General features: G+C 43.5%; 1 protein-coding gene across 7 annotated transcripts in view; it reads left to right on the top strand.

The window, feature by feature from the left end:
• Dpp6 (dipeptidyl peptidase like 6) overlaps window positions 1-27,053 on the top strand; it is a 919,475-nt gene that overhangs the window by 564,340 nt on the left and 328,082 nt on the right. For all 7 annotated transcript variants that reach the window (XM_017592501.3, XM_017592503.3, XM_017592504.3 and 4 more), the window contains exons 2-3: window positions 11,026-11,140; window positions 26,915-27,013. In XM_017592501.3, coding sequence (XP_017447990.1) covers window positions 11,026-11,140; window positions 26,915-27,013 — 214 coding nt within the window. The remainder of the gene's footprint in view (window positions 1-11,025; window positions 11,141-26,914; window positions 27,014-27,053) is intronic.

Genomic DNA, 27,053 nt, shown 5'->3' with positions numbered 1-27,053 from the left:
GCTCTTCCAGTTCTTTCTCTGATTCCTTCAACGGGGGTCCTATTCTCAGTTCAGTGGTTTGCTGCTGGCATTCGCCTCTGTATTTGCTGTATTCTGGCTGTGTCTCTCAGGAGCGATCTACATCCGGCTCCTGTTGGTCTGCACTTCTTTGCTTCATCCACCTTGTCTAATTGGGTGGCTGTATATGTATGGGCCACATGTGGGGCAGGCTCTGAATGGGTGTTCCTTCAGTCTCTGTTTTAATCTTTGCCTCTCTCTTCCCTGCCAAGGGCATTCTTGTTCCCCTTTTAAAGAAGGAGTGAAGCATTCACATTTTGATCATCCGTCTAGGCGTCTAGGGTAATTCAAGCATTTGGGCTAATAGCCACTTATCAATGAGTGCATACCATGTATGTCTTTCTGTGATTGGGTTAGCTCACTCAGGATGATATTTTCCAGTTCCAACCATTTGCCTATGAATTTCATAAAGTCATTGTTTTTGATAGCTGAGTAATATTCCATTGTGTAGATGTACCACATTTTCTGTATCCATTCCTCTGTTGAAGGGCATCTGGGTTCTTTCCAGCTTCTGGCTATTATAAATAAGGCTGCGATGAACATAGTGGAGCACGTGTCTTTTTTATGTGTTGGAGCATCTTTTGGGTATATGCCCAAGAGAGGTATAGCTGGATCCTCAGGCAGTTCAATGTCCAATTTTCTGAGGAACCTCCAGACTGATTTCCAGAATGGTTGTACCAGTCTGCAACCCCACCAACAATGGAGGAGTGTTCCTCTTTCTCCGCATCCTCGCCAGCATTTGTTGTCACCTGAGTTTTTGATCTTAGCCATTCTCACTGGTGTGAGGTAAAATCTCAGGGTTGTTTTGATTTGCATTTCCCTTATGACTAAAGATGTTGAACATTTCTTTAGGCGTATCTCAGCCATTCGGCATTCCTCAGCTGTGAATTCTTTGTTTAGCTCTGAACCCCATTTTTAATAGGGTTATTTGTCTCCCTGCGGTCTAACTTCTTGAGTTCTTTGTATATTTTGGATATAAGGCCTCTATCTGTTGTAGGATTGGTAAAGATCTTTTCCCAATCTGTTGGTTGCCGTTTTGTCCTAACCACAGTGTCCTTTGCCTTACAGAAGCTTTGCAGTTTTATGAGATCCCATTTGTCGATTCTTGATCTTAGAGCATAAGCCATTGGTGTTTTGTTCAGGAAATTTTTTCCAGTGCCCATGTGTTCCAGATGCTTCCCTAGTTTTTCTTCTATTAGTTTGAGTGTGTCTGGTTTGATGTGGAGGTCCTTGATCCACTTGGACTTAAGCTTTGTACAGGGTGATAAGCATGGATCGATCTGCATTCTTCTACATGTTGACCTCCAGTTGAACCAGCACCATTTGCTGAAAATGCTATCTTTTTTCCATTGGATGGTTTTGGCTCCTTTGTCAAAAATCAAGTGACCATAGGTGTGTGGGTTCATTTCTGGGTCTTCAATTCTATTCCATTGGTCTATCTGTCTGTCTCTGTACCAATACCATGCAGTTTTTATCACTATTGCTCTGTAATACTGCTTGAGTTCAGGGATAGTGATTCCCCCTGAAGTCCTTTTATTGTTGAGGATAGTTTTAGCTATCCTGGGTTTTTTGTTATTCCAGATGAATTTGCAAATTGTTCTGTCTAACTCTTTGAAGAATTGGATTGGTATTTTGATGGGGATTGCATTGAATCTGTAGATCGCTTTTGGTAAAATGGCCATTTTTACTATATTAATCCTGCCAATCCATGAGCATGGGAGAGTCTTTCAGGGGCTGGGGATTTAGCTCAGCAGTAGAGCGCTTGCTTAGCGAACGCAAGGCCCTGGGTTCGGTCCCCAGCTCCGGAAAAAAAAAAAGAAAGGGTCTTTCAGTTGAACTCAGAGCTCACCCATATGGTCTAGCTAGCTAGTCAGCTTCCTCCAGAGATCCCATTGCTACCTTCCTAGGTAAGGCTGGAATTGAAGGCTGACTGCCATGTTCACCTGGTATTTATGTAGGATCTCAGGTCTAAAGTCTGGTCCTCTTGCTTGTGGACAACTGCTCTTCTAGTTTCTGAAGGCCACTGTTAATATGACCCTGTCATGGTTACAAGAATGTCTAGAAAGGGCCTGTTCCCTGAACCGTTTATGTGTGAGGATGGGAGGCATTCATGCACTAGTTACCTGAGAAGTGAAGGGCACAGGATAACAGAAATGTGTGTTAACCTTCCAGGGAAGCTTAGTGGTGAGAGCAGTTGTTCTTAGAGAAGAATTCTACAGGCCGGGGAACCTTGTCTACGGCCATGGAGGCTTTGTCTACAGGCCTGGGCAGCTCTACTGAGACTCACTCTGAACTGTAGATCTCTGTCTTCTGACTTGTCCTCATATGGTGAGGATCAGGCAGTGAAATCTTACTTCTCTCCCTTAGAAAGGACTATTTTCATGTATAAAGTCACCACCCTCATCACCCCATCAGGGTGCCTACATGTGAACTGAAGAGAGATATGTGCATTCAGATGATAGTGCCTCCACCAGAGCACAGCAGAGCCATGAAACATGGTAGCTTCGTACAGTATCAGGCGAAGCTCTGCAGCATTCTGACTATGGCACCATGCTGGACATGGCTCTACACATGCTCTATACTCTGCTTAGTCTTCTGTTCACCCTCCCGAAGCTTCTATCTTTCCCTACTCAAGGTTGAAGAACTGGGCATCAGTTATGATCACTTAGCAGCCATGGGTTGTGACAAGTTCAAGGACATGTGACTCTTAGCCCAGTACCATCTGAGCTTTCCTTTCTCCAAGGGTAATTGAATGTATTTGGTTCAGGAGGCAAGAACCATGTAACAAAAGGCTAACAAATTCTATAGCTCAGAGTCACGGAGAGGATGGAAACATGGAGTCTGGAGGACTCTGGGGGGGGGCAGGGTGTGTGAGGTCACAGAGAGAATGGGGTCACAGAGAGGATTGGAACACTGGGAGGAAGGGAGCACAAGGAGGATGGGAGCACTGGGAGGATGGAAGAATTGGGAGGACAGGGTCACAGAGAGGATTGCAACACTGGGAGGATGGAAGCAAGAGGAGGATGGGAGTACTGGGAGGATGGGGACACTGAGAGGATGGGAGCACTGAGAGGATGGGAACACTGGGAAGACAGGGTCACAGAGAGGATGAGGACACTGGGAGGATGGGGATACTGAAAGGATGAGGGCACTAAGAAGATGGGAACACTGTGGATGTAAACAGTGTACCCCATACACACATATTCAGCAAGGACAACAGTTGTGCTTTGGATGAAAAGGCAAGGAGATAAGTAGGAAGGGACCGACCACAGTCCCAGGGAGAGAGAAGGAAACAGGCAGTTTCAGCCCAGAGAAGCAGGTGGCAGAGTGTGTAGGAACAGGGATACCTGGCCTGTGTCATACAGAGTAAGTAGACATGGCCATGTGTTGGTAGGATGTTTGGAAGAGGCCAAAGGCCAGAGGCCAAGACAGAAGAGGGGAGTGTTCTGAGGAGAGCTGCCAAGGGTGAGAGCCCATGTTCAGAGCCATGGGTGAGCTACCAGGAATGCTCTGCCTTCCTCTAAGATTAACTTCATGAGAGCTATCTGATCACACCACAGGAACCCTCCCATACCCATACCCATACAGCATGCCGTCCCTGGCTCCTCTTTCCTTCCCTATTCCCCTGGAGGCCTCTGTGGAAGCTGTCCAGCTCTGAAGAGACCACAGAGAAACACTCCAAGCTTCACAGCCAAGCACTCATCCTCAAAGATCCTCCATCGTGGGGCAAATGCCTGGATCTATTTGTCTTTGTCTTTAACTGGCTGTTTTGAGACTGATACTGGGACCTCCTTCTCTTTCTGTCTGCCAGGCAGGCAGGTTGCTCCTCTCCAGCAAACAGTGTTGCTTCTCCAGCTGCCCCGGCTTGGCTCTATAGTTCCAGGCCCGGCCCATCTGCTCCTGGACCTATTCTAAGCCAAAGCTAGAAACTAGGTCTTGCCAGCACCAGGTCCTTGGCTTCTCAAGTCTCCTCTCCTCTTGGAAGAACAGCATGGGCATGAAAAGGCTGCTTCCTGCATCAATCAATCAATCAATCTATCAATCAATCAAATCAATTATGTGTCATCGGTGTCACTCCAAGAAATACCCAGATGCAAGCCAGCATGATGTCTCTTCTGAGTTAGTCAGAGGCAGTGTTAAACCAAGTTCCCTTTGTGCTTAAACTCCAAAGAATTCTATGGGCTCAGTTGGAAGCTATTTTAACAATTATTTAATGATTCCCTTGCTTATATAACATAAGTATTTCATCTTTTTGTTACTAAAAACTTAATGAGTATGCAAAATAATGTTTCTTTTTGGTATTTTGTATGTTTATAATTGTCTTTGCTCATGTGTACTCATCACCCATTTGTTGGTGCCCGTCCACCCCCTAAATGACGTATATACTTAAGTATAGAACGTGAAATTTTGTGCTTGCTTTCCTTTCTGTTGGGCTCACTTTACTCCTAGCCTCAGGACCCTCCTCCCCAATAAGTCCCCTTTATACTTATGTTGTTTTTCTTTAGTTAAATTTATATTAGTTCTATGATAATTTCTTGCAATATATTTTAATTATTATCATTCTCTTCCCCAACTCTTACTAAACACACAAAAGTATGTCCTCTTTTTTAAAAAAAATATCAATTATGATGTGTACTGCTCATGGACTTTGGGATGTGGCCTTTGATTGGAGTATGTGTGCTGTCACAGCTCCTGAGTTCACATGTGCAGCTACCCTGTTGTGTGCAGAAGACACAATTCCTTATAGTCATTCACCACCTCTGGCTCTCCGAATCTTTTTGTCCCTTCTCCTTTGATGACCACTGAGACTTAGGAAGAAAGGTGTCATATAAATCTCCCATTGAGGAATCAGTACCCCACAGTCTCATAGCCTGTGAACTTTGACCAGTCATGGGTGTCTGCATCAATCACCATCTACTGAAGAAGGAAGCTTCCTGATGAATGTTGAGAGATGCAGTACTCTATGTGTTTAATGATAGGTCATTAGGAGTCAGTTTAACACTATGTCTATTTAGCAAAACTGATAGTAATAGGTTTTCCCCTAGGACATAGCAATGGTCTAGGCACAGGTTTTTGGACTGATAACGGTGCCAGGTATGGGTTTCATCTTGTGGAGCAGGCTTTAAATGCTATCAGAAAATGGTGGGCAACTCCCGTGACCTCCATTCCCCTATGGCAGCAGTGGGCATATCGCACTAGTCCACTTTTACTGTAGCTCATAGATCTCATAGCTGGGTAAGACTGATAATTGATTTTCTTTCCTAGAAGTTTGCGTAGCTACTTCTAGCACTATGAAAGTTTATAAAGTTAATGTTTTGCTGAAATATGAGGAATTGCAGAGTGGGCCTTTTCTATTGTGAGTTCTCAGACAAGCTTGCCACTCGTCGGATAAAGATAAAGTATACTAGAGGAAGAGTGTTCCCAGGAAGGGCGTTCCAAGGACAGGTGTCTCGGGGCTGACATTTTGTGAAGCCAGGCTTCACAGGGCTTGGCTTGGCACTGGTATACTAAGGTTCTCAGCCAGAATCTTGTTTCTGCACAGGCAAGTTCCCAAACTGTGGTAGGGTTGGTTTTAGTTTTGAAAAATCACCATCATATACTCTAACTTTCCTACATTTGTGAGGTGCTGGGCAGTGGCGATTCGTGCTGTCCTGACAGTAGTAAGTTCATAGGCCAACACTGTGTCATCCTAAGCACAATAAAATCTGTGTGACCAACTGTAGCCCAAGAACCCCCACTTCAGCCATAGGCCTGTGAGTCTTTGTTCCACATGTATATCCAGGATCAGCTTCTAAATCACTTCCAATAGCCTTGTTTTGAAAACTATGTGAAACCATTTAAATCTCCTATCTGAAATTATCAGTTGGTTCTCTTCTGTCATAGGGAATATGTAATTGTTATTTCTCTTGGCCAAAAACCATTGGATTATCCAAAGATGCTATACATGAAAGTATTAATTATATTCCACCCTGATCCAGATAAGTACACTAATCACCATGACCTTTTCTTATAGCTCTGAATCTCTAACAAAGTAATCGCTGTTTGGACCACTTTAGTCTCCAGCAAGTTCCTTTCATTAGCTCCACAGTGTCCATGGTCAAGCGAGATAGCAGCCCTCCCTTTGATGTTGAACATGCTGTGTGAATGTTCAATCCTTTGTCTCTTTAAAATATCTTAAGCTCTGTTTAATTCTTAAAAGGCATTTTACACACAGCAGCAAGAAAGGTGTCCTCAGACTTGCTAGAGCTAAGGAAAGACATTGGGTCATTTAAAAAATAAATTTCTTTTTCAACTTGACTGAAAAAGCAAAAATGAACAAGATCAGCCTGAACTTAGCTTGAGAAATAATCCTGAAATATATAGTATATATATTGGCTACTTGATGTGTAGAAGTTTTTCTTTTTTCAGATAGAAATTAACTGAAGACACACCATGTCAATAGCTGCACACCATTAAAAAGCCACCATAGACCTGCCTCTTCCCTCAATTCTCTTCTGACCCTACCTCCCCCTTTCCTCTTCTTCTGATCTCCTCTTCCTCCCCTTCACTCCTGACCCCCTCTTTCAATCTTTTTCCTCTGACCACTTTCTCTTTCCACCCTCCTCTCCCAACACCACCCCTCTCCACATTCCTTTTTAAACACTTTCTGTCTTTTGTGTCTTCTCCTAGAGTCCGATGTTCCCATTTCTTTTGTTTCTTTTCTCATTTCCTAATTTCTCCCCCTTTGTCCCAAGCTGCTGGCCTGTGCCATAGCCTACACTTGACACGTCATTACTGTGATCCTGCCCTCCTACCCATGGCAGCACCCACCTCATAAATGGCAAGATAAATTGTTCATGGGATGTCTAAGTGTCATGGCTTCTCTGGCCCATGCCTATACTCTCAAACTGCTTGGTTCATGTTGCTTTTTGTGTCCATGGCTACAGCAGACATAGAAGAGTTGATCGTAACATGGATTTCTGGGTGTTGATGCAGAGTAGGAATGGGAAATGTGAGGAGAAGAAGCAGAAGCAAAGAGAGGAGAAAGGGATAAAAGGAACAAAGGTTAGAGATGATGCCAGTTCCTTGTGTTTCTACAAATGAAAGTCCAGGCTCGTCCCCCAGGTCTCCTTAGGACATATGTCTGTGTGCAGCCTCTTCATCCCCCTGTGAGGCCAGCATCACCCAGACGTGGTCTTGCTCACCTAGATCTCTCTAGCATCTAGTTAATATCTGTGTTGTGTTTTAGCATTAACTTAGGAGCCACCAATGAGGAAGAGGAAGTCAATGAGCAGTAAAGAGAAATGGGGCCAGCCATCCCATAGGCTCCCAGGCGATTACTGATAGACATGTGTCAATTGCTGAATGTGATTAAGATTTGCTCTCACCATCTTGTTGTCATTTGTTCTCCAAATATGGAAATGCACTGATCTCAAGGCCATTTTTCTACCCAAGATGGATGCACCATTGATTTTATAATTTGTTGCAACCTTCCACTTATAGTAAATGGTCTGTGATCCATAAAAGAAATTTATGTCCAAACATTTCACAGAGAATAAATATTAGGAAGAAAATATATCCAGACAGCAGAAGAGAGGCATGTAATGGGAGAGCTACACTCCAGCTAGTGCTGTTGACTTTCTTCTAATCATTTTTATTGTTGCCCTGTGAACATGTTGTCCATTAAGGCTCTGATCTACATTTGGCCCAGTATTTCCCGCACTGAAGCATGGGAAAAGCTCCCACCACCTCAGCACATCTCTTTTTGGTGTAAATTTAAAAAAAGTGAATCATTAACCAATGCCCAACTTCTGGAAGTTACTGAGGATGGCTTAAGAACCCCCCCCCCATTTCCTACTGAGATTTGGATAGAAAAGAAGAAGGAAGGCATCTGAAAGACTGGCATTGTCTCAGTATATTCCTGGGGCTTCAGCTTCTGATGCTTCACCTGGTCACCATGTCCAGCCATACCCAAACCAAATGCATGTCCCCTGCTTGGGAGAAAGACTCCCTCTTCCTTATCCCCATTAATTAATTTGCTGGGCTACAGAGCAGGCTTGGGTGCTGGTGAGAGGGACTTGATGGTTTGAGGGTTGATATGCTCTCTGCCTGTAGTGTAAAATCATGTTACACAAAGCAGTCAAACTGAGACGTTTCTACATGTATGTGGGAATGGGTGAACGGAGTCCGTATAACCCAAAGTCCCTGAAGACTCTGCTGGGGAAAGCACTTAGCATAGCCTAGACTTACAGAGAAGAAGTCTCAATAGAGTGATTGCCGACATAAGATTGGCTTAACGGCATTTTATGAGAAAGTGTCTCAGTAGTTACCTGGTCTAGAAGGGCACAGTCTGCTGTGGGCAACTCCACACCCGGTGCAGGTGGTCCTGAACGGCTAAGAAAGCCAGCTGAGCATGAACTTGAGGAGGCCCCAAGCCGTGGCCCTCCATGGTTTCTGCTTCAAGTTCTTGCTTGAGTTCCTGCCCTATCTTTCCTCAATGGTACACTATGCCCTGGAAGTTTAAGCCAAATAAACTCTTTTCTTTCCTTAAGTTGCACTTAGTCAGTGTTTTATCACAGCAACAGAATGCAAACTAGAACAAGCATTAAAAGACAGTGGAGAGAAGTCAGGGGACTGAGGCCCTTGAGAGCACTACCTGCTGGTCCTGGGAAGTACTTGTCTCTCTTCTTCCCCTGAAATGAATTGCTAATCATCCAAAGTTGGGGTCTGTTTGATCAACAGGGGTTTTATAGAGGATAGGACTACTCTCTCTTTCTCTCTCTCTCTCTCTCTCTCTCTCTCTCTCTCTCTCTCTCATACACACACACACACACACACACACACACACACACACACACACACACACACAGAGGTCTCCCTGAATTGATGGTTTACTTAAAGTGTCTTAGAGTTGCCTTGAAACCAGCCTCCAATGGCATTTCATAGCTACTCACACTCAGAACTAGCAAAGCCAAGCCACACAAAAGTACCTAAGAGACACACAGCCGAAGTGCTTGGGAGGGGAAAATCTGGGTGGGAGGGTGGGCCTGCTGACTGTGTCAGGATTGGCCCTGTAGCAAGATGCACAATCTCACTGGCACCCCCAGAGAGCTGCTAACATATGAATACCTTCTGCAAATATTTAAAACTATTACTTGATTAATCTTGATCTTTTCTCTTTGGGGAGCCAGAGTCCTGTAGTCTCTACATGCTTCTAAAACTGCCTGTGTGGGGGTTGAAAGATGGGTTGTTGTAAGGAAGAGGGTTGAATGCACTTTCCACTTCCCTGGTGAAAGGGCCATCTGGTTGACCCCTCTACCAGCAACTACCAAAAACAAAACAAAACAAAACAAAACAAAAAAAAAAACCATGAAACCACCCACTGTCGTCATGACCAGCAAGCTCTACCCCTGCCATCAGTGTAATTCCTGCTGTACCCCTGCCACTGGCCACCCCCTGTGTCATATCTCCTGATACTTTAGTCTTATGTTGCAGATGCCTTCCTTTACTGGGAGTTCATCTTTCGCTTCTGCTGGATATTGCATCTGCCATCCCTTTAGCTATGTGAAGCAAGCCTGTTATATATGTGTATCTGAAACATTCATAACTGTCTGCAGCTTAATATATGCTGTATTCAGAAAGCTGTAACCTGCCCCATCTTCCCAGCAAAAGCTAAAACCCCAACTTGCCCAGTTGGAACTGAGAGTGTAATAGAACAGGCTTCCCTTTCTTCACACACTTCTTAGTTCACTCGTTGTTGTACATAAGATGTTACTGCTTTATTATTTAGCAATGATGGTGATAAATAGTAAAGCAATAATAGCTGATCTCCTTCTGCTCTCTTAAGTTACAGCCCATGACTTGATATCATATTACAGGTATGTCAGGGCCAGGAAAAGCATATGGCTAATCAACTGTTGTCTATTATATGGACTTGGAACCATTTTATACCTTCTAATGAACATACAGTTATGAATGGAGATGAATTTTTGTATTGTTATCTACTTTAGAGACAATCTCTATCCTACTACATCTTGGATAATTTAACATGAGCTGAAATGACAGATGCTTTAAAATATTCTCAGAGCAAAGCATGTATAGCTATAGTACAGTCCTATGTCCTTTGTTTCTGTATAGATTTTTCTGTAGAAGTAATTATAATTACTATTTAATAGTTATATGCAGTACTTGTTACTAGATATTAATGATGCCCCACTTGTTACTCCGGGAATCCCAGTGAGGACCATAAATGATATGGCGACCCTAATCTTAAGGAAACTATAAGTTTAGTCTCATTATTCTATAAGTCTGTTGAGTTCCTAGTTGTTCTTATGTTAACATCCTTTAGTGATATCTCCAGATCTCCCTCCCACCCTCTACCCTTGCTATAGCACACGTGCTGCTCCATGAAATGTGCTTAGAGAATAGGATAGGTGAGCAAGCCAGGGAAGCAAGACTTGAGGAGTGCTAAAGGGTGCTCACAGAGCTGAAGAAGAAACGCCCAGCTCCCTTTAAGTGGCACACATAGAAGTTGACGCCCAGTGTGTGCTTGCTAAATATTCACACAGGGTGGCTACTGGTCAAAGTCAATAGTGTGGACATAAAGAAAGGGAGAAGAGATTTGGGGCTAGCAATGTTCATCACACTTGACTGAGACCCCATGGAGACTCCATGGGGCTTTGAAAAAGAGAGTCTCAAGGCCACACTGAGTGACAACTAGTTCATGAGGATATTTTATGAGGGGGATATTTTCAACATGGCACAATGTCAGACTCATTGTAGAACCACAGTCTTCCTGACATGAGAAGGAACAGAGCAGGTCCTCAGGGTGCTGTAGGAGGGAGGGCTGGAGAGGAGCTCACTCTAGGCAGTCTGAAAGCTAAAAGAGGCTTCTGCTGTGGCCCTGTGTCCTGAATAAGGTGGTAGCATTGATTGGTTGGGCCAGTCTGCCTTGTGCTCATGGGTTCTCTCTTCCTGTGGTTATTTCAGGAGCTGGTGGGGAGTAATCCTCCACAGAGAAACTGGAAAGGAATCGCCATTGCACTGCTTGTCATCCTTGTCATCTGCTCCCTGATTGTCACCTCAGTCATCCTGCTGACCCCAGGTATGATGCTTCTCAGAACCAGTCACTAACATATTACAATGAGCAGTTTTACTACGAGATAGTTTCTAAGGAGCTGTTGACTGTACAGTTTATTCTTATCAGGTTCTGGTTTTGATTATACTATCATAGGAGATAGTTGGTTTTCAATGAAAACAAATCTATCTTATATGCTTTAAATTGTTGTATAGTGTTTGACTAGATTGAAATGCCATAGATTAAAATTTACTGATGCTATTCTTCTTGAAATTAAAGTTATTGGCATTAGAAATAGTTTAATATATCCCATGGTATTCCTGGGTGTTACAGCAAGGAAGAATTAAAAAAAATGTTCCAGCAACACATGATGACTGTGTGCCGAAAGCAAATTACTTATTAGGTAACACTGACAGAGTTAAATACTGATGGGGTCAAAGGCAAAACTCTCTCAGGTAAGAAAGACATACAGAGTCCACAGCAGTACCTACTGTGTTCCCCTGCATTGCCTGTGAGTGGCTGAGATAGAAGTGGAGCATGAGATGGACCTCCTAGAGTAGTGTTAGATGAACCATGTGGAAGGTGTCACAGGACAACGCAGGGAACATGGAGTGCAGTAAACGAGGCTTGCCCCACTCATACCAATCTTTTAGATTATCATGAGTAGGAGCGAATCAACATCACTGCCAGCCTCCATAAGCTGACTGCACATGTGTTAGACTTCAAGGTGGAAAAGTAAGCAGATACCGCAGTGCAGGGGAAAGATTGGTACAAAATGCAAGTAGACCATTAGACCACAATGGAAGTAAAATAAAATTAATATCTTTATTAACCGGTAGTAGACATTACCCAGGAAAAATAAGAACTGCAGACCACTGTTCCTTGTGAGGAAAGATGCACAAAAAGCTAGTAGTGAACTGAATGCAGTAACATAAAGGTGTTATGAAGGCTGGACCAACAGCTCTGCACAGATGAGTTCAGCTCTCAGCACCCACATTAGGTGTCACACAGCCACTTGTAACTCTAGCTACCAGGGCTCTGATGCCCTCTCTGGCCTCTGCAGCCAGAGACACAAACACATATAACTAAATAAATAAGTAAATATATAACTTATAGATACATAGATAGATAGATAGATAGATAGATACATAGATAGATAGATAGATACATAGATAGATACATAGATAGATAGATAGATAACAAAAATCTCTATGATATATTACATACCATGGCCAAGTGGGATTTATCCTAATTCAGAAATATTAAGTCAACATACAGAAGTCATTGAGATACACATGTATTAACAAAATAACACAGAAACTCTTAGATCACATAAATACCCAAAATGCATCAGTGTCACAGACTGTGAGCATAGGTCAGAGGCTACTGTGTGGGAGAGCTGTTCTGTGCTCCTGTGTCCAGTGAATGAGCTATCTCATTGGCCTTCACTGGCTTGATTGTATCTTTTTTCTAAATTTAATTTTATTTTTAATTATAATTTAATTTTATTTTCACTGTGTTTGTGTTTCTGTGTGTAGGTTTGGGCTTGTATGTGTAGGTGCCTTCAAAGGCCAGGAGAGATGCTGGGAACCAAAGTGCAGGTCTCTGGGAGAGTAGCACAGACTCTTAACCACTGATCAAATGCTCCATGCCCTTTGACAGGATCTGCTAACACACAAAAGGCTTTAATTTTGACAAAATTCTAATTCCTCTTTGGTTATTAATATGCTAGTGTTTATAGCAGGGGAAGTGTTTTTAATCTAAGGTCACGAAGGTTTATTCCTGTTGTCCTAAGAATGTTAACAGTTTTAAGTTTTGTATTTAGATCCTTTGTGTAGTGGTGTAAAGTAAGAAACTGACTTTCCTGGCGTGTGAGCGTGCAGCTCTATCAGCCTTGTTTGTTGAATATCCCATTCGCATAGTGTAGTGGTAGCTCCTTTGTGACTGTGGACTTAGTTCAGAACTGTTTTAATCCACTGGTCTACATGTCTGCAGATGTACCCATACCACAGCATATTAACAACTGTAATTTTATGGTCTTTTAAAACTGTGAGGTCTATGTCTTTTCAATGCTTACTCTTAATATTGTATTGACTTCCCCATATTGCTGTAAGAATTCAAAACACACTTTGGTAGTAAAATTACTTTCCTGTTGCTGTGATAAAACACCATGTCCAAGACAACTTACAGAAGAATGTTTATGGTTGCAGAGGATTGGTGCTCATTATGTCAGGGCAGAGACAGCAGGCACAGTGGGAGAGAGGAATGCTGGGAAGCAGCGATCTCAGCACAAAACAGAGAGAGAGAAGAAATGACAAGAGTCTTTTAGATCTCAAAGCCCGCACATATTGTTATACCTCTTCCAAAAAGGTCACCTCTCTTAAGCCTTCCGAAACAGAGCCACCAGGCGGGGACAATGTGGTCATCATACACATCAGCCTATGCCTCCATCCTCATTCAGGCCACCACAGTAAATTCTCAGGTGCCGCGAAAGCTTACTGAAAGCAGACTCTGAGAGCAAGAGGGTTTCCCTTATCTCCTTTGTCAAGTCTACTTCCCCGAGAACTACGAACTCTCAGTTAAAATGATGGATAGCTATTTAAAAAAAAAACACGTGATATGATCCCTTCCCTTGTTTTGTGAGTGCCGCTTCTGGGCGGATGCATGCAGCAGGGGGACAGAGCAACTGCAGAGACTTAATGAAAAGAAGAGACCCAGGGAGCATGGGTTTGTCTTTGCTTTTCCTTAAGCAGAACTGTGATTGAAAAGAAAAAAGAAAGAAAGAAAGAAAGAAAGAAAGAAAGAAAGAAAGAAAGAAAGAAAGAAAGAAAGGAAGGAAGAAAGAAGAAGGAAAGAAAGAAAGGAGGAAAGAGAAGAAAGAAAGAAAAAAAGAATTACCCTTACAGTTTTCGTCCTGTGGTCATGTCACACTTCCTTGGGACTTAGAATGAGGTCATAGTTTTCAGAGATTCTCCTGCCTGAAATCCCCCACCATTCAAGAGCAGAATGTGGTGGGTAGAGATGGCTAGTAGCAATAAAGTCATAGTACATGGGGCAATGAATATCCCCTATCAGCTAGCACTGATGGAACTTTAAATCACTTCCATTCCATAAAAACAACCGCTGCACTGCAGCCCTCTCTACTCTCACTAAATAGCACAGTCACCGCAGAGGTTCTGTCCAGTGATGACACCAGCTGTCAGGACAGCATTCTGTAGGAGGCAGTGGGTGCCTTGGATTCCAAGTGGGAGTCTAGATTCCAAGAAGGCTTTGAAAGGGGCAGCTTCCTTTACTCTTTTATTGGAATAAGCATATGGCTGAGCCTTGTCTACCCATTGCTTCTGGAGACATTCATGGGGGCTGTTTCTCTAGGTTGTACTGCTGGGGAACTGTGTCTTAGGATTGAGAGGACTAAGGAGCCTGGATGCTTACCCCCATGAGCTATGCTACAGGCCCTCTTGGCTTGGCCTTTCTGTTTCATTTCCTGGAGCAAAGCAAAAGCTTTTGTCTTGACAAGCAAAATTTTGCCAGGTGTCCTACCTGTACTGCTCTAGAGTGTCCCCGGATCCCCTCAGATGCAGAATGTCCTCCAAAGCACCCACAGAGCTAATTTTCTCTTCCTTCCAACATTAGCAATCCCATTAGGAGCCACGACTGCTGTGATAAGCACTGAGTTAATGTAGAAAATATAGTTATTGTGTTCTCCTTTGAGCTAAAAGCTAGAAAGGAAGGTGTCCCAAGCACTGCTATCAGTAAGCAAAACTAAACCCAGAGAGAATGGTGGGGCTGAGCCCAGGCACAGTGGGGAAGAAGGTTACAGTGCAAAGTCCTCATAGGAGTGACCACACACTGGGGACATATGTACATATGTCTTGGGCACAGCCTTGTGGTGTTGCCCATACCCCATTCCAGCATTGCCTTCATCTTGATAAAGAAAACTTCTAAAGTGAGTGTTTTCCAAGCACTTACGGATTCTAACCTTGTGTTCCGGGAACTCAGAGACTAGAACATGCTCATGGCCATACTCAGCTCTGGACTCATTTGCTTTGTGGCCATTTCCAGTGCTCACAACCCAGCTCCAACTTGGCGAGCAGGATCTGGTAGGAGGGTGTGCTCTGGGGCTGTGGGGTTCTGGAAGATTCTCTCAATAATTGTGACAAACAAGGTACCTTACTCTGTGGTGCAGGCTGATAATCCAATTACTCACTATCCATGTCTCTCTGAAGGGTCTTGAAGGGAACATGTCCTTTCTGGTTGTCTCATATTTCTCCCTTGCTAGACCATGTTCTTTTCTAAATCTCTCTCCTGAATAATAGGTTCAAAGTTACTTTTTTAGTTTTCTGATATTAACTGCAGTAACTATTCATCTATAATAGGTCGTGCATGCCCAGTGTGTGCCATTCAGAGCAGATGCATTCCTGCATTCTGGTGAGACTGACTACAAAGAACTGCACCATAAGGGGTCTGTAGACCTGATGGAATTTTAGTTGCATTAGAATGTTCCAGAGTTTGCCTTGAATGGAATTCTGATCAGAGCTGGGCAGTAAAAAGCACTAAACACACTGAATACTTCAGAGAAGCATGAGGAGAAAGCCCCTGACTCTGAGGATCACACGTAATGAAGACTGGCTTCAAGGCCAGGGTATGCTCACATTTCCAGGAGTAAATTCAACTAGTATTTGATAGCATGAACATGATGTGCGGATTGCTTATATTGGAATGTCACCACAATTCTATTTAAATGCAGGGCTGTGACCAACTGTCTTGAGTGAGCAACCAATGAGAAAAGATGGACCCACTGGAAATAGGAGGAAGCCCAGGAGGCCACTGAGAACCATCACTAGCATGCATGTCACTCGGTGGTAGCTGGCTTGGGAAACAAGGAGGCCCACAGTGAATGGTTAGTCAGGTGTAAAGACCTTGAAGGGAGCCTGTGGTAACAGGATGGGGGTGGGCAGTAATGGACACCAGGCCTGAGTTCTGAGATTAGATGCTGATTCCTCCCACTGTGTCTCCATCACAACCATTTCTAGAAGTTGACAAATGCTTTATGTCATCCTGTTTGTGGGGAGGAAAGAAAAGGTAGACACCAACACACCCTATTTTTGAGTGTCTGTGGACTATAAGAGTCTTGTCCAAGACTTAGATAGTATACAAAGACAAAGAGTGTTTATTCTGTAGAAAACATCTAGCATGTTGAAGTCAACCATTCTTCAAAATGATAATCCCATACAAAGGCACATAGGCCTTCTTATAGGGAACCAGGGGGAACTCTCTAGAAGGATTAGGTAATCTCTAATGTGACTGCCAGGGACCAAAGCAGTGACCTTAGTATAACTTTGATTAACGACTATATTAGTTTTTCTATATTTAGAGTTAGGTTTGGTAGTTGAAAATTTCCTTGGTGGGTGTTGGAGAGGTCACAAGGGTCAGCTTCTGGTTGGCTTGTGCCAGGTGGTTTGCATTCCTGTGCATGAACATTCAGCTGCAGGATGAGATAAGACTGCCAGCGCAGATGACCTGTCCTGGGCTCAGATATTTTCTCTTTCTTATGGTTCTCTCCAGACTGTTCTTTGGGAGGGGGTTTATGATCTTGTTCTGGATTTTATGGTCTGTCCCTGGAGGTGATGTCTGTGGCCTTCTTTTCTAAATTAGGCCTGGTGCTGAAATGGAGAAAATGGGGTCCTTTCAGGACCATCTGCTAACCTGGACTAGCAGGTAGTTGTTCAGTAACAGGTAGGAGGACCAGAGGATCAAAAGGGAAAGTAGAGTTCGGGATTAGGAGGTCTTGCACAAGCTACACCTTATGCCAAACAAGTTTATCAAGAAGCGCAGCATCTTACATACAGATTTCAGGGGAAATGAAATGTGTCAGCAGTATCACACAGGGGGATAGTCAGCAGGAGGCTAATCAAACAATGTCATACAATGGGAACACACAGCATCCATTCCTGATATATCAAAGACAGGACACTCAGCAGTCTTGACACACGTAACCACAGTCCTTCAGTGAGAAAGAATTGGTTTTCCAGGACCCAGTGATGCAGCTCTCCCAAGACCCCAGCCCTTGGCCATTACTTGCTCTGTCAACCATAATCCTGATTTCACAGAAGGTACTATATTCTTCTCCATGCATGAAGGTCTCAGGGAAAGCTTTTAATCACCCTGGCCCCCCAAAAATCTGCCATCCTGGAGATCCATTAACAAAAATATGTATATGTGCAGTATCAGAATTGGTACTAACCTTGTCTGAGTTGAAGGTGTCTGTATTGCTCCACAAAGCAAGTCCTTGTCTGTTTCAGTAGTTCTGGTCAGCCATAGCCAGCTTGTCTCCACCCATCTCTACTGCCATCCTCAGCTGATTGACTGAGGGACTAGAGCAACCTCACATGTTATGTGACCACTCAGGGAACTGAGGAGGAACACTCACCTTCCAATCACTGAAGAAATGTCCCTGGGACTAGACAGGAGGCAGACCTGTGTCTCTTAGACTGCGGTGGTTGCTAGGAATGTGGGTCTATGGATTGAGAAGAGAAGAGGCAGGCATCAGAGGAGGTAATGCTCCACGTCAACAAATACAAGGGAAATCCCTAGATTTGAACTAGCCGAGGACTGTGATCTGCAAGCCTTGAATCTGAATGCTTGCAGATGAAGCAGATTTGGAGGAGTTCCAATTGAAGAATTGGTTTATGCAGCCATTCACCACCTTATTGTGAATTACAGACTCAGACTGACTGAGCAATGGATTCTTGAGAGCATCTTTGAGTCTCTCTTTTGACTTCCCCTCATTAGCTCTAGAAGGACTGTCTGGTAGAGCTTGCTTGTCTATGGAACCCTTGCTCTAAAGGCCCATTTTCCTTAAAGATGACAACACACACTTGTTACTCATATGACGTTAAGGCCACAAGCCAAGGCAAATGCAGTGTGTGTTTATTTGTAAAGGCTTGTCAGTTCTTGCTCCATTATACTCTGATTTTAAAGACACATAACCCTGAAAGAGTGAATCTTACTATGGTGCTCCCTGTTTTCTCTGGAGCCTGTCACCAAGAAAGCATATTGGAAAATTATAAACTAATGTGACACACGTCCAGGACAATGCTTTCCAAGGGACTTGCTGATATACTGGGTGGTGGTTTAGTGAGCAGTCACCAAAACAAGTGTTCAGGAGACTAGATCAGTACTAGTTCAGGCCAAGAGAGCTAAAGAGAAATGGGCCACAGTGAACTAGTCAGGTCAGAGAACAGAGATGGCTCAGGCTGAAATGGGCACTGCCTTTTTTATAATCAGAATTATTGCCATCAACACCACTGGACCCAGCAGCTGTGACTTCTGTAAGAGTCAAGGTGTGCTTTAACTTTCTCATATCATGGGATCACATTCACAAGTGCTGGTCCTCTCTGAAGAAAGCCTAAAACAATCACCAAGTTTGTTGACTCATCGTATATAGATGGATTCTTTTTCATTAAATATATTTATTTAATTTTATGTGGATGTGTGGATGTGCCTGAGTGTGTGTGTGTGTGTGTGTGTGTGTGTGTGTGTGTGTGTGTGTACACACCATGTGCATGCAATATCTACAGAAATTGGGAGAGGGCATCAGATTTCCCTGGAGTTGAAGTTACAGGTGGTTGTGAGCCACCTTGTAAGTGTTGGGAATCAAACCTGGGTCTTTTGCAAGAACACCAAGTACTCAGTCTCTAAGCAATGGCTGCAGACCACGTGCCCAGATTTCTGATATCCTTCTCAATTCAGTATATTACTATACATGCAAAGGGACTCCTAAAGTCCTAGCCAATTGCAAATGGAACACCAGGCTAGACAGTCTCCATAAAGATCTTCACATTCAAACCTCTCAAAATAGGGTTACCCTGGGGTAGCCCACAGTTTCTAAGCACATGGACAGAGTTGACAGAGACAGAAAAAGAGATATCCATGTCCTCAGAAGGCAAGGGCAAGCATGATGCTTCATTGGGTCCAGAATCTCTGGAAGGAAGCTGAAGACCAGAGCAGATGTTTCTTCAGAGCTCTCAGGATGCAATTCTGCTGGCTAAGCAGTCCAGTGAGACAGCCTTTGCCCCCAGTATTGTGAGAAGCTAGTGTTCTGCCCCATGACCACTGGCAGCACTAGGCTGTAGGGCTTTGGTGTGCTCACAGGAGAATGCCTATTTCAGGGTGACAGGGATACCCATGCACACTCCGCAAGCTTGGGAGAAGTCGTAGCTAGAGAGAACTGTGCAGCCAGGCTGAGAGATGAACCCAACTCCACACACCCCCCCTTCCATTCTTCCCACAGAAATAAAGCCCTGGCCCTCAGAGCACTCATTTTGGCTAGGATTTTGGTTCTTGTTCATCTTTGAGAAAAGAATAGAAATATGTTCAGCCCTAATGTTTTTCCCAAATTTGAGATGAAAAGACAAGTGTCCCCTGTGCTGAGTTTTCGTTTTTATTTCTCCTGACATGTGCTCAATAGACATTAGCTTCATGTACATCTGAATTAAGTTAACAGAAATGGCAGTTAAATGGAGAATAATCAACAAAGCCAGCAAAATTCTGATTAAAATGTACTGTTCACAGAACAGATAATGCTTTCTAGAGCCAAGGGTCATCTTGGGGTACATGTGGAGCCCTGTGTGGCTACCCTTGTTACTCTTGCTGAAGGGTTAACCACCCAGCCCTCTCTGTTGGGAACCATGCATACCTGGGTCATGCTGCTGCGTGTGCTGTTAGGAAGGTTCAGGTGGCTCACTTGGTGTGGATGAATCAGTTAGGCACACATTGGCTGAGGCCTTACGTTTAGATGAGGATACCAGCTATGGCCACCACACCTGTAGTATTTATATCTCAATCGTTGCTGCCACAGAACACATGACAAAAGCAACTTGAGAAAGATGTGGTTGGGAAGGCCTGGAACAGAAGAATGTGGCAGCTGGTCAGGAATCAGAGAGAGATGAACACTGGTGCTCACATGTTCAGTACAGGACCACAGCCCTTGGTATTGCCACCCACTTGAAGAATTAATTAACCTAATCTACAAGCTTCCAGACATTCTCAGAGGCTTGTTTCCATGGTGATCCTAAAGTCTATCAGTATGACAATCAAGAATAACCATCAGATGACTTTATTAATACTCACTGTTTTCAAGAATATATATTTTTAAAAATCAGTAGAAAAGTAATGAATTAACAAAAATCACCATGATAATCTATTTCTCCTATGGTTAAATCCAGCTCCCAGACTTTGTTTCTCTCTGTCCTTGGCTTAGTCTTCACCCATGCCACTCTTCATGTTATGTTTACTGCCCAGTGCTCATGGGCTGCCATCATGAAAATCAGTTGCCTCATGCACATCACCTACCTTTTCTTTGTTCAACAATATTAATTAAGGTCTCAATTCCCTTCTTTCATAGCAATATGCAAACATGATATGTCCATTCATCTTCAATGTATCCTTTGCCTCTTGGGAAATTCTCATGTCTGAAAGTCCACTCCAGCATCGACACATACTCTAGCATGGGCAATGACTTAGGCTTTTATTGTTATGAATAGACACCATGACCAAGGTAACACATATAAGGACAACATTTAATTGGGGCTAGCAGGTTCAGGGGTTCAGTCCATTATCATCAAGGTGGAAACATGGCAGCATCCAGGCAGGCATCATGCAGGAGGAGGGTTCTACATTTTGTTCCAAATGCAAAGGGGGGAAAACTGACTTCCAGGCAGCTAGGACAAGGGTCTTAAACCCCACACCTACTCTAACAAGGGCACACCTCTAATGGTGCCACTCCCTGGGCCAAGCATATACAAACCATCACAGGCACATACTCCAGCATAGGCACACATACTCCACCATGGGTACATGCTCTACCACCCATGCCCTGCTTCCCAGACTTGCTTTCAGCTATGGAAATATTTCAAATCTCTTTATCAAAGTCTCCAATGACATGGTAACAGGATTGCTTATTAAGTGGGCAATATTAATAACACACCAAATGAATTTATACTCTCACATTTCCCTTAAAGAATTTGGAAGTATGGTTGCAGCCATAAACAAGAAAGCTATAGCATGACATGAACAATTTGCTGTCAAGCACTCAAGTTTAATATAGTCTCATTTCCTCAGATATACCAAGAGCTACAACTAACTTCTTGTTACTTGGACCCGGGATCCTTAAGCAAACCGTTTTCTTTGTAGTTCTGTTGAGTTCTTTCTACAAGACCAGAAGAGTAGACATTGCTTACAAGGAATATGCTAACTGAGTGCAAAACCAAGCTAGGAAGAGTACACCACCCAGTGTCTCCCTTTAAATGTTGTACTTTTGTGTGCTGGTCAACAGAAATTTGGAGATAGTTACAGTCTTGTTGATTGGGTCACACTACTGTGACAAAATGCACTAACTCATGGGCAATGGCTAATTTTATTTTCTGATACTATTGGAAGTGAAAAATCCAATGTCATAGTGCAGCTGGGGTTCTTTTCTGGTGGGGTCTCCCTTTGGCCTGCTGATGGCAGCTTTTTGCTATGGCTTCATGCCATACCCCCTACCCATGTGTGTGTGTGTGTGTGTGTGTGTGTGTGTGTGTGTGTGTGTTGAGGAGCACATATAAAAAGAAAGCTCTTCTTCTGTCTCTGTCCTGAGATATAGTTACCTCAATGTTTAGGCCCCAACCAATAAATTGTGGATGGTACAAAATTCCATAAAAACAATTGCACATGGGTGTCTTTGATGGCCTTAGGCACTAACACGGGCTGCCTTCTGGCCTTCAAAGACTATACCCACCCTAATAATAAGGGCTAGACATTTCACCCTCTGAGGACTTGACTTTGGGCCCCAGACCCCACATAGAAAAGCGAGGTAGTGTGGCATGTGCTTGTATCCGCAGAACTGGGGAGGTGAACACAGGAGAGCTTGCTGGGCAGAGAGCTTGGACTAATCTGTGGACTCCAGGCTAGTAAGAGTTCCCATTTCTATTTTTAAAGGTTGCCTTTTATTTTATTTCAAATTATGCATGTGTATGTGGGGGGCGGGGAGGCGGTAAATGCTCATATGGTGAGGGAATTAGATTCCCTCAGATGAGGGAATCAGATTCCCTGAAGGTACAGTTACAGGTGGTTGAGAGCCACATAACTTGGGGTGCTGGAGCCAAACTCAGATTCTTAGCAATAATCTTAACTGCTGAGCTATTGCTCCAACTCAAAGAGAGCATACTTCAATGAAAGAGGTTAGTCTACAAATGTGTGCAGACAAATGTGCACACACACACACACACACACACACACACACACACACACACGGGGTGGGGGAGAGCAGAGTCATCAGTTCCAGTGTTTTCTGGATGTCCTGGTCAGACAGTCTGGCTCAAATGACAAGACACAGGTTCTAAGCTAGGAAACCATAAGGAAGACATCTCAGGGCTGGAGAGGTGGTTCAGTGGTTAGGAGTTCTGGCTGCTTTTCCAGAGGACCCAGATTTAATTCCCAGCACCCATACCAGAGCTTATCTGCCCCTAACTCCAGTTGCAGGGCTTCTCACACTCACACACACACACACACACACACACACACACACAATGGGGATGCTATACATGGTTGTTCACTGCAGTATAGACAAGAATGGGAAGAGATGCCTTTTGATGATTTTAAGTTTCTTTTAAGGGCAGAGAAAGGGCTTTGAAATCACAGTGACAATTTCACAGACACAGGACTGAATGCATTGAGCAGAACCTTGGCCAAGGGAACTGACATGTGAATTTTATTTTATGTTTAAATAAAACCATTTATTCTAATCAATATGCACTTCAATAAAAGAGGAATAGTGAACACACACACATTTAACCTGTGTGTATGTGACAAGATGAAGTCTTCAGGCTTAGTAGACACAACTCATTAAAGGACAAAGGTCAATAAATATATTTTAAAGTTTTTATTTATTTTAAATATATAGAGAAATGGACTGAATGGTCTGAAGAGGGGTTGGATACTTTTGATGGATTGAATTCAGAAGCTATATGAACAGTAAATGAAAATTTCTTGTTTTATGGTTATGCATAAGAAAACTGAAGGCTTATACAGGTATTTTAATTAAAAAGTACAGTGTATAAAATTCTATTATGCTGCTAGTTTTCATAGGTGGCTTTGAAGATATGAACTTTTAGGCTAAGTTACCATTTGTGGAACTTTTATAAACTGTGGGCATAGCCATAGACAACATACTACAGCAACACTGAGACTTGTTGAATTGACATAAGCAAAAGCAGTGGGGTGGGGAGGAAAACAAAGCTTTCTTCATTCTAAAAAGGTTGGTTGGGCATCTACAATGTGTGAGGGACCTGGGAATATGAAGTCACTGCCCCTCTCTTAAAAAGGAAAAGGAAAAAAATCCAAGTTTGCACAGAATAAATGCTCAAAGACAGTGATGGGTTCAATGCTAACTGTTGGTAGAAGAAAAGATGGTGTGACCATTATGACCCAGTCTGAAGGAAGCATCCTGCAGAGTGTTTGAAGACAGGCTTTCCTATAGCTACCTATGGGTGGCTCAATGTTGTTGTAAAAATATAAAAAATATATAAAGTAAAAGGTTGTCTTTTACCCCATTAGGTCTGGCACCGTGGTACCCCAAGATATCTGTTAGATATCTTGGCGGAAACACATCTCAACTCGTTGGCGCCCCAGTGTCTCCTGCTGCCACACACTTTGTTACACTCAAATTGTCACATAAAATAACACACAACACAATAATCTTTGACCCAACTGGTAAGATATAGTTGCCCACCTAAACATACAAAGCCCAGTACCATCCATCCCTTAGGAACATTAATAACAACCTCTAAATGCACAGAGCGGAATCTTAAAGTCAGCCTCCATCGTCCTGCCACGGCTTCTCTCTCTCCCTCTCCTCTCCCCCTGTCTCTTCCTTTCTGTTCCAGTCTCCTCCTCTTCCTTCAAACTTCTCTCCCGTCCATCCTTTCTTCTCCTCCAATGACAGGCCTCCTTCTATCCTGTACCTGCCCCTCACCTGTACTTTACAAATTTAATGGGGAGAAGGTTCTAGTGAAGTCACCCGATGCTGTCCAAACCATCAGTGTCATTTCTAAGGCCACACTTCAGCAGTCTCCAACACCCAGGACTCCTATATGACAGATGCTGGGCCCCAATGTAGTGAAACACCAACTTAACACAAGGAAAGACTGAAGCCTAAGGAATTCAAACAGGAGGGAAAACAGGAAGCAGCATTTAAAAGAAGCTTAGATGAGATTAAAGAAGGCAGGACAGTCTCTCATCTTGGAAAAGCCAATCAAGAATTTTAGAGATGAAAATATACTTGATTTACACTTAAGACCTTAGTTTTAATGTGTCTTAAAGCTGTGTGAGAGGCCATCAGGTACACTGAAAAATAACCAAGTCAGAGAGACAGGACTGAAGGAATCAGGCAGATATGCTCAAAGACAGAAGCCAGTAAGAGCTGTGGAGGCTGCCCGAGGGCTCAGGTATAGCTTCAGAAGCTGGGGCATGAAGGACAAGACAAGGGTGGTGTTAATTGATGGAACTTGTAATTTCTGATGTGAAGACTCATTCTTGGGCTGTAGACGCAACAGACTCTTGCAACAGATTTGAAAAGGAATCCACCAGGGAACATCATCTTACAGAGTATCTAAGCATAATGGAAAATCCATCTGCCTTCATCTCGAGCTGTTTCCTGCACATGCTGTCTCCTTTGCCAATAAACCATGTCCTCAAAGCACCAGGGCCTCTGGCAGTTCTTGCTGTAGCCCTTCCTAGCATGCATGCTCTTTTGTTACTTGTATCTGGGCTAAACTGTTTCTTCTACAGAAAAACCTTCCCCAAATTCCTTCTTCAATCTTATTCCTGCTGCCCAGGGGACAATCTGGCTATCTCAAGACTGTTGCACTATTATTATGGTTGTGTTCTGCTTGCTTGTTTAACTTTGCCTCCCATGTCTCCATGAGCTCCCTGCATGAGCTCACCATGCCTCATGGACACGTAGGTCAGGTCATCATGTCCATCATCACCTCAGAAGTCATAGGAAGTGAATCAAACTATAAACCAGTGGATTGTATAATAGCCACACTAAGGCCCAGAGGCACTGCAGAGAGCAGCTACAGAAGATGGGGCTGCTGATGGGCAAAGCCAAGTTTCCTGCCTCAGTGAAACACACACTCACACATACACTCACATACACATACATTCACACCTGTTACTTCTACCACAAACTGCCACTCTACACGTCTTTGTATGTTTATTAAAAATGTTTAAAACAAATAAGAGTATTTTCAAGCTTAGGCATTTCATTTTATGTAAAAATGTGAATGGCCATGTATATCTATATACCCTGCAAACATGCTTGATGTCTACAGAGGCCAAAACACATCGGATTTTAAGCTGTCTTTTTCTGTGGATGCTTCAGTGGCAGACAGGAAGCCACGGGAGGGAAGGCTTGGCTTGTTTTAAGGTGTTGTGTTTGGAACCTCGATGGAGCCATATGCGATCACTGATCACGTTTCACAGTAAGGACATCTTTGAATTGTATCCCTTTGCAATTTTTAAGATTTTTATTCACAATAATCCCACTTAGTATTCAGGAAACCAGTTCATACACAAGTTCTAGGGCATTTCAGAAAGGATCCAATTAAAGCAGGGCCCCTTGTCAGTATAACAGGAGAAAGGGAGTTGATAAGCAGATTCGTGTGGTCCACGAAGGGACACAGGTCTGTAACACATATTGTCAGACAAGCCGGAAGGCAGGCTCTGTCCTGAGGTCACTCTTCCTTCCATATGCAATCCCTACAGAGTCCCTTGCTTGGGTCAGACACACTATCATTTGGAAATGGAAAACTAGGACAGGCAAATGGAACTACAGAGAGTGAGCACAATCAATGATGGCCCCAAGATGGCTCTGGAGTCAGAAATTGGCAAGAGACACAAACTTAACAACCAAACACCAGCTGCAAATGACAATGACCTGGGCAGATTGCTTGGATGCCATGCCCAAAGCCTCAATCCTCTGCACCCCTGAAAAGAAACAAACAAAACACCCACAAAAATCAAAGCCACCTCATACAGAATGTGCATACAGTTAATTAGCTGAGCTCACCCACATCATGGCTGATGAAATGACATTCCAAGTCTTTAAGGAAATCCAGTGAATTTGGCATTTTCTAGTTAAGAGGACAGGGAAGGAAGCAAGCATTCCAGGTAGACAAGGTATTTGGTATCATGAGTATTCACACAAAGTAAGAGAAGTAGCTTGGGCGGTCTGGCCTTGGGTACCCCATGTATTCACTCAGGCCTCCTGGAGAACCTTGAACATATTTCAGAAGCAGATAAATGGGTTTTGTGGCTCTAATGGAGATACCGTCTTATGAGGGAGAGCCAAGGTCCAGGGCACCTTGACCTCTGTAAGCAGGATAAGAGCTGGCAGATTTTCAAGCCTTTTGCAGAGGGACCATTAACTGAGCATTTCCTCTCAGGATGGATATTAAGGTTCTCCCAGGTGTTTTCAGTCAAGATGGAGGAGTGCTGACCCCAGCATCTGCATCCAAATATTTGTGAGTATCCACTGATCTGAACAAGAGTAAACCCTTAACTCAAAGGTACCAGGAGCAAGTGACACAAGCGGGGACTAAATTCTAAGGGATGTTTTCTGAATCCCTGAACACCCAGTAGCCTGCTTGTCTACATGGGACCACTGAGCTCAGTTCTGCATGCATATCTTTTCCCTTGTGTCTTGAGACACATGTTCACGTGTGCAGTGGTTTAACCCTCTGTCTTTTCTTTCTCCAGCGGAAGATACCAGTCTGTCTCAGAAGAAGAAGGTGACTGTGGAAGATCTTTTCAGTGAAGACTTCAAAATCCATGACCCAGAGGCAAAGTGGATAAGCGGTAAGTCCATCACCCTTAGAGTGTCTGGGAGGTCCTCCCA

The sequence above is a fragment of the Rattus norvegicus genome, chromosome 4 (genome assembly GCF_036323735.1).
Source record: "Rattus norvegicus strain BN/NHsdMcwi chromosome 4, GRCr8, whole genome shotgun sequence".
NCBI lineage: Eukaryota > Metazoa > Chordata > Mammalia > Rodentia > Muridae > Rattus > Rattus norvegicus.
This window is presented reverse-complemented; position numbering and strand designations above follow the sequence as displayed.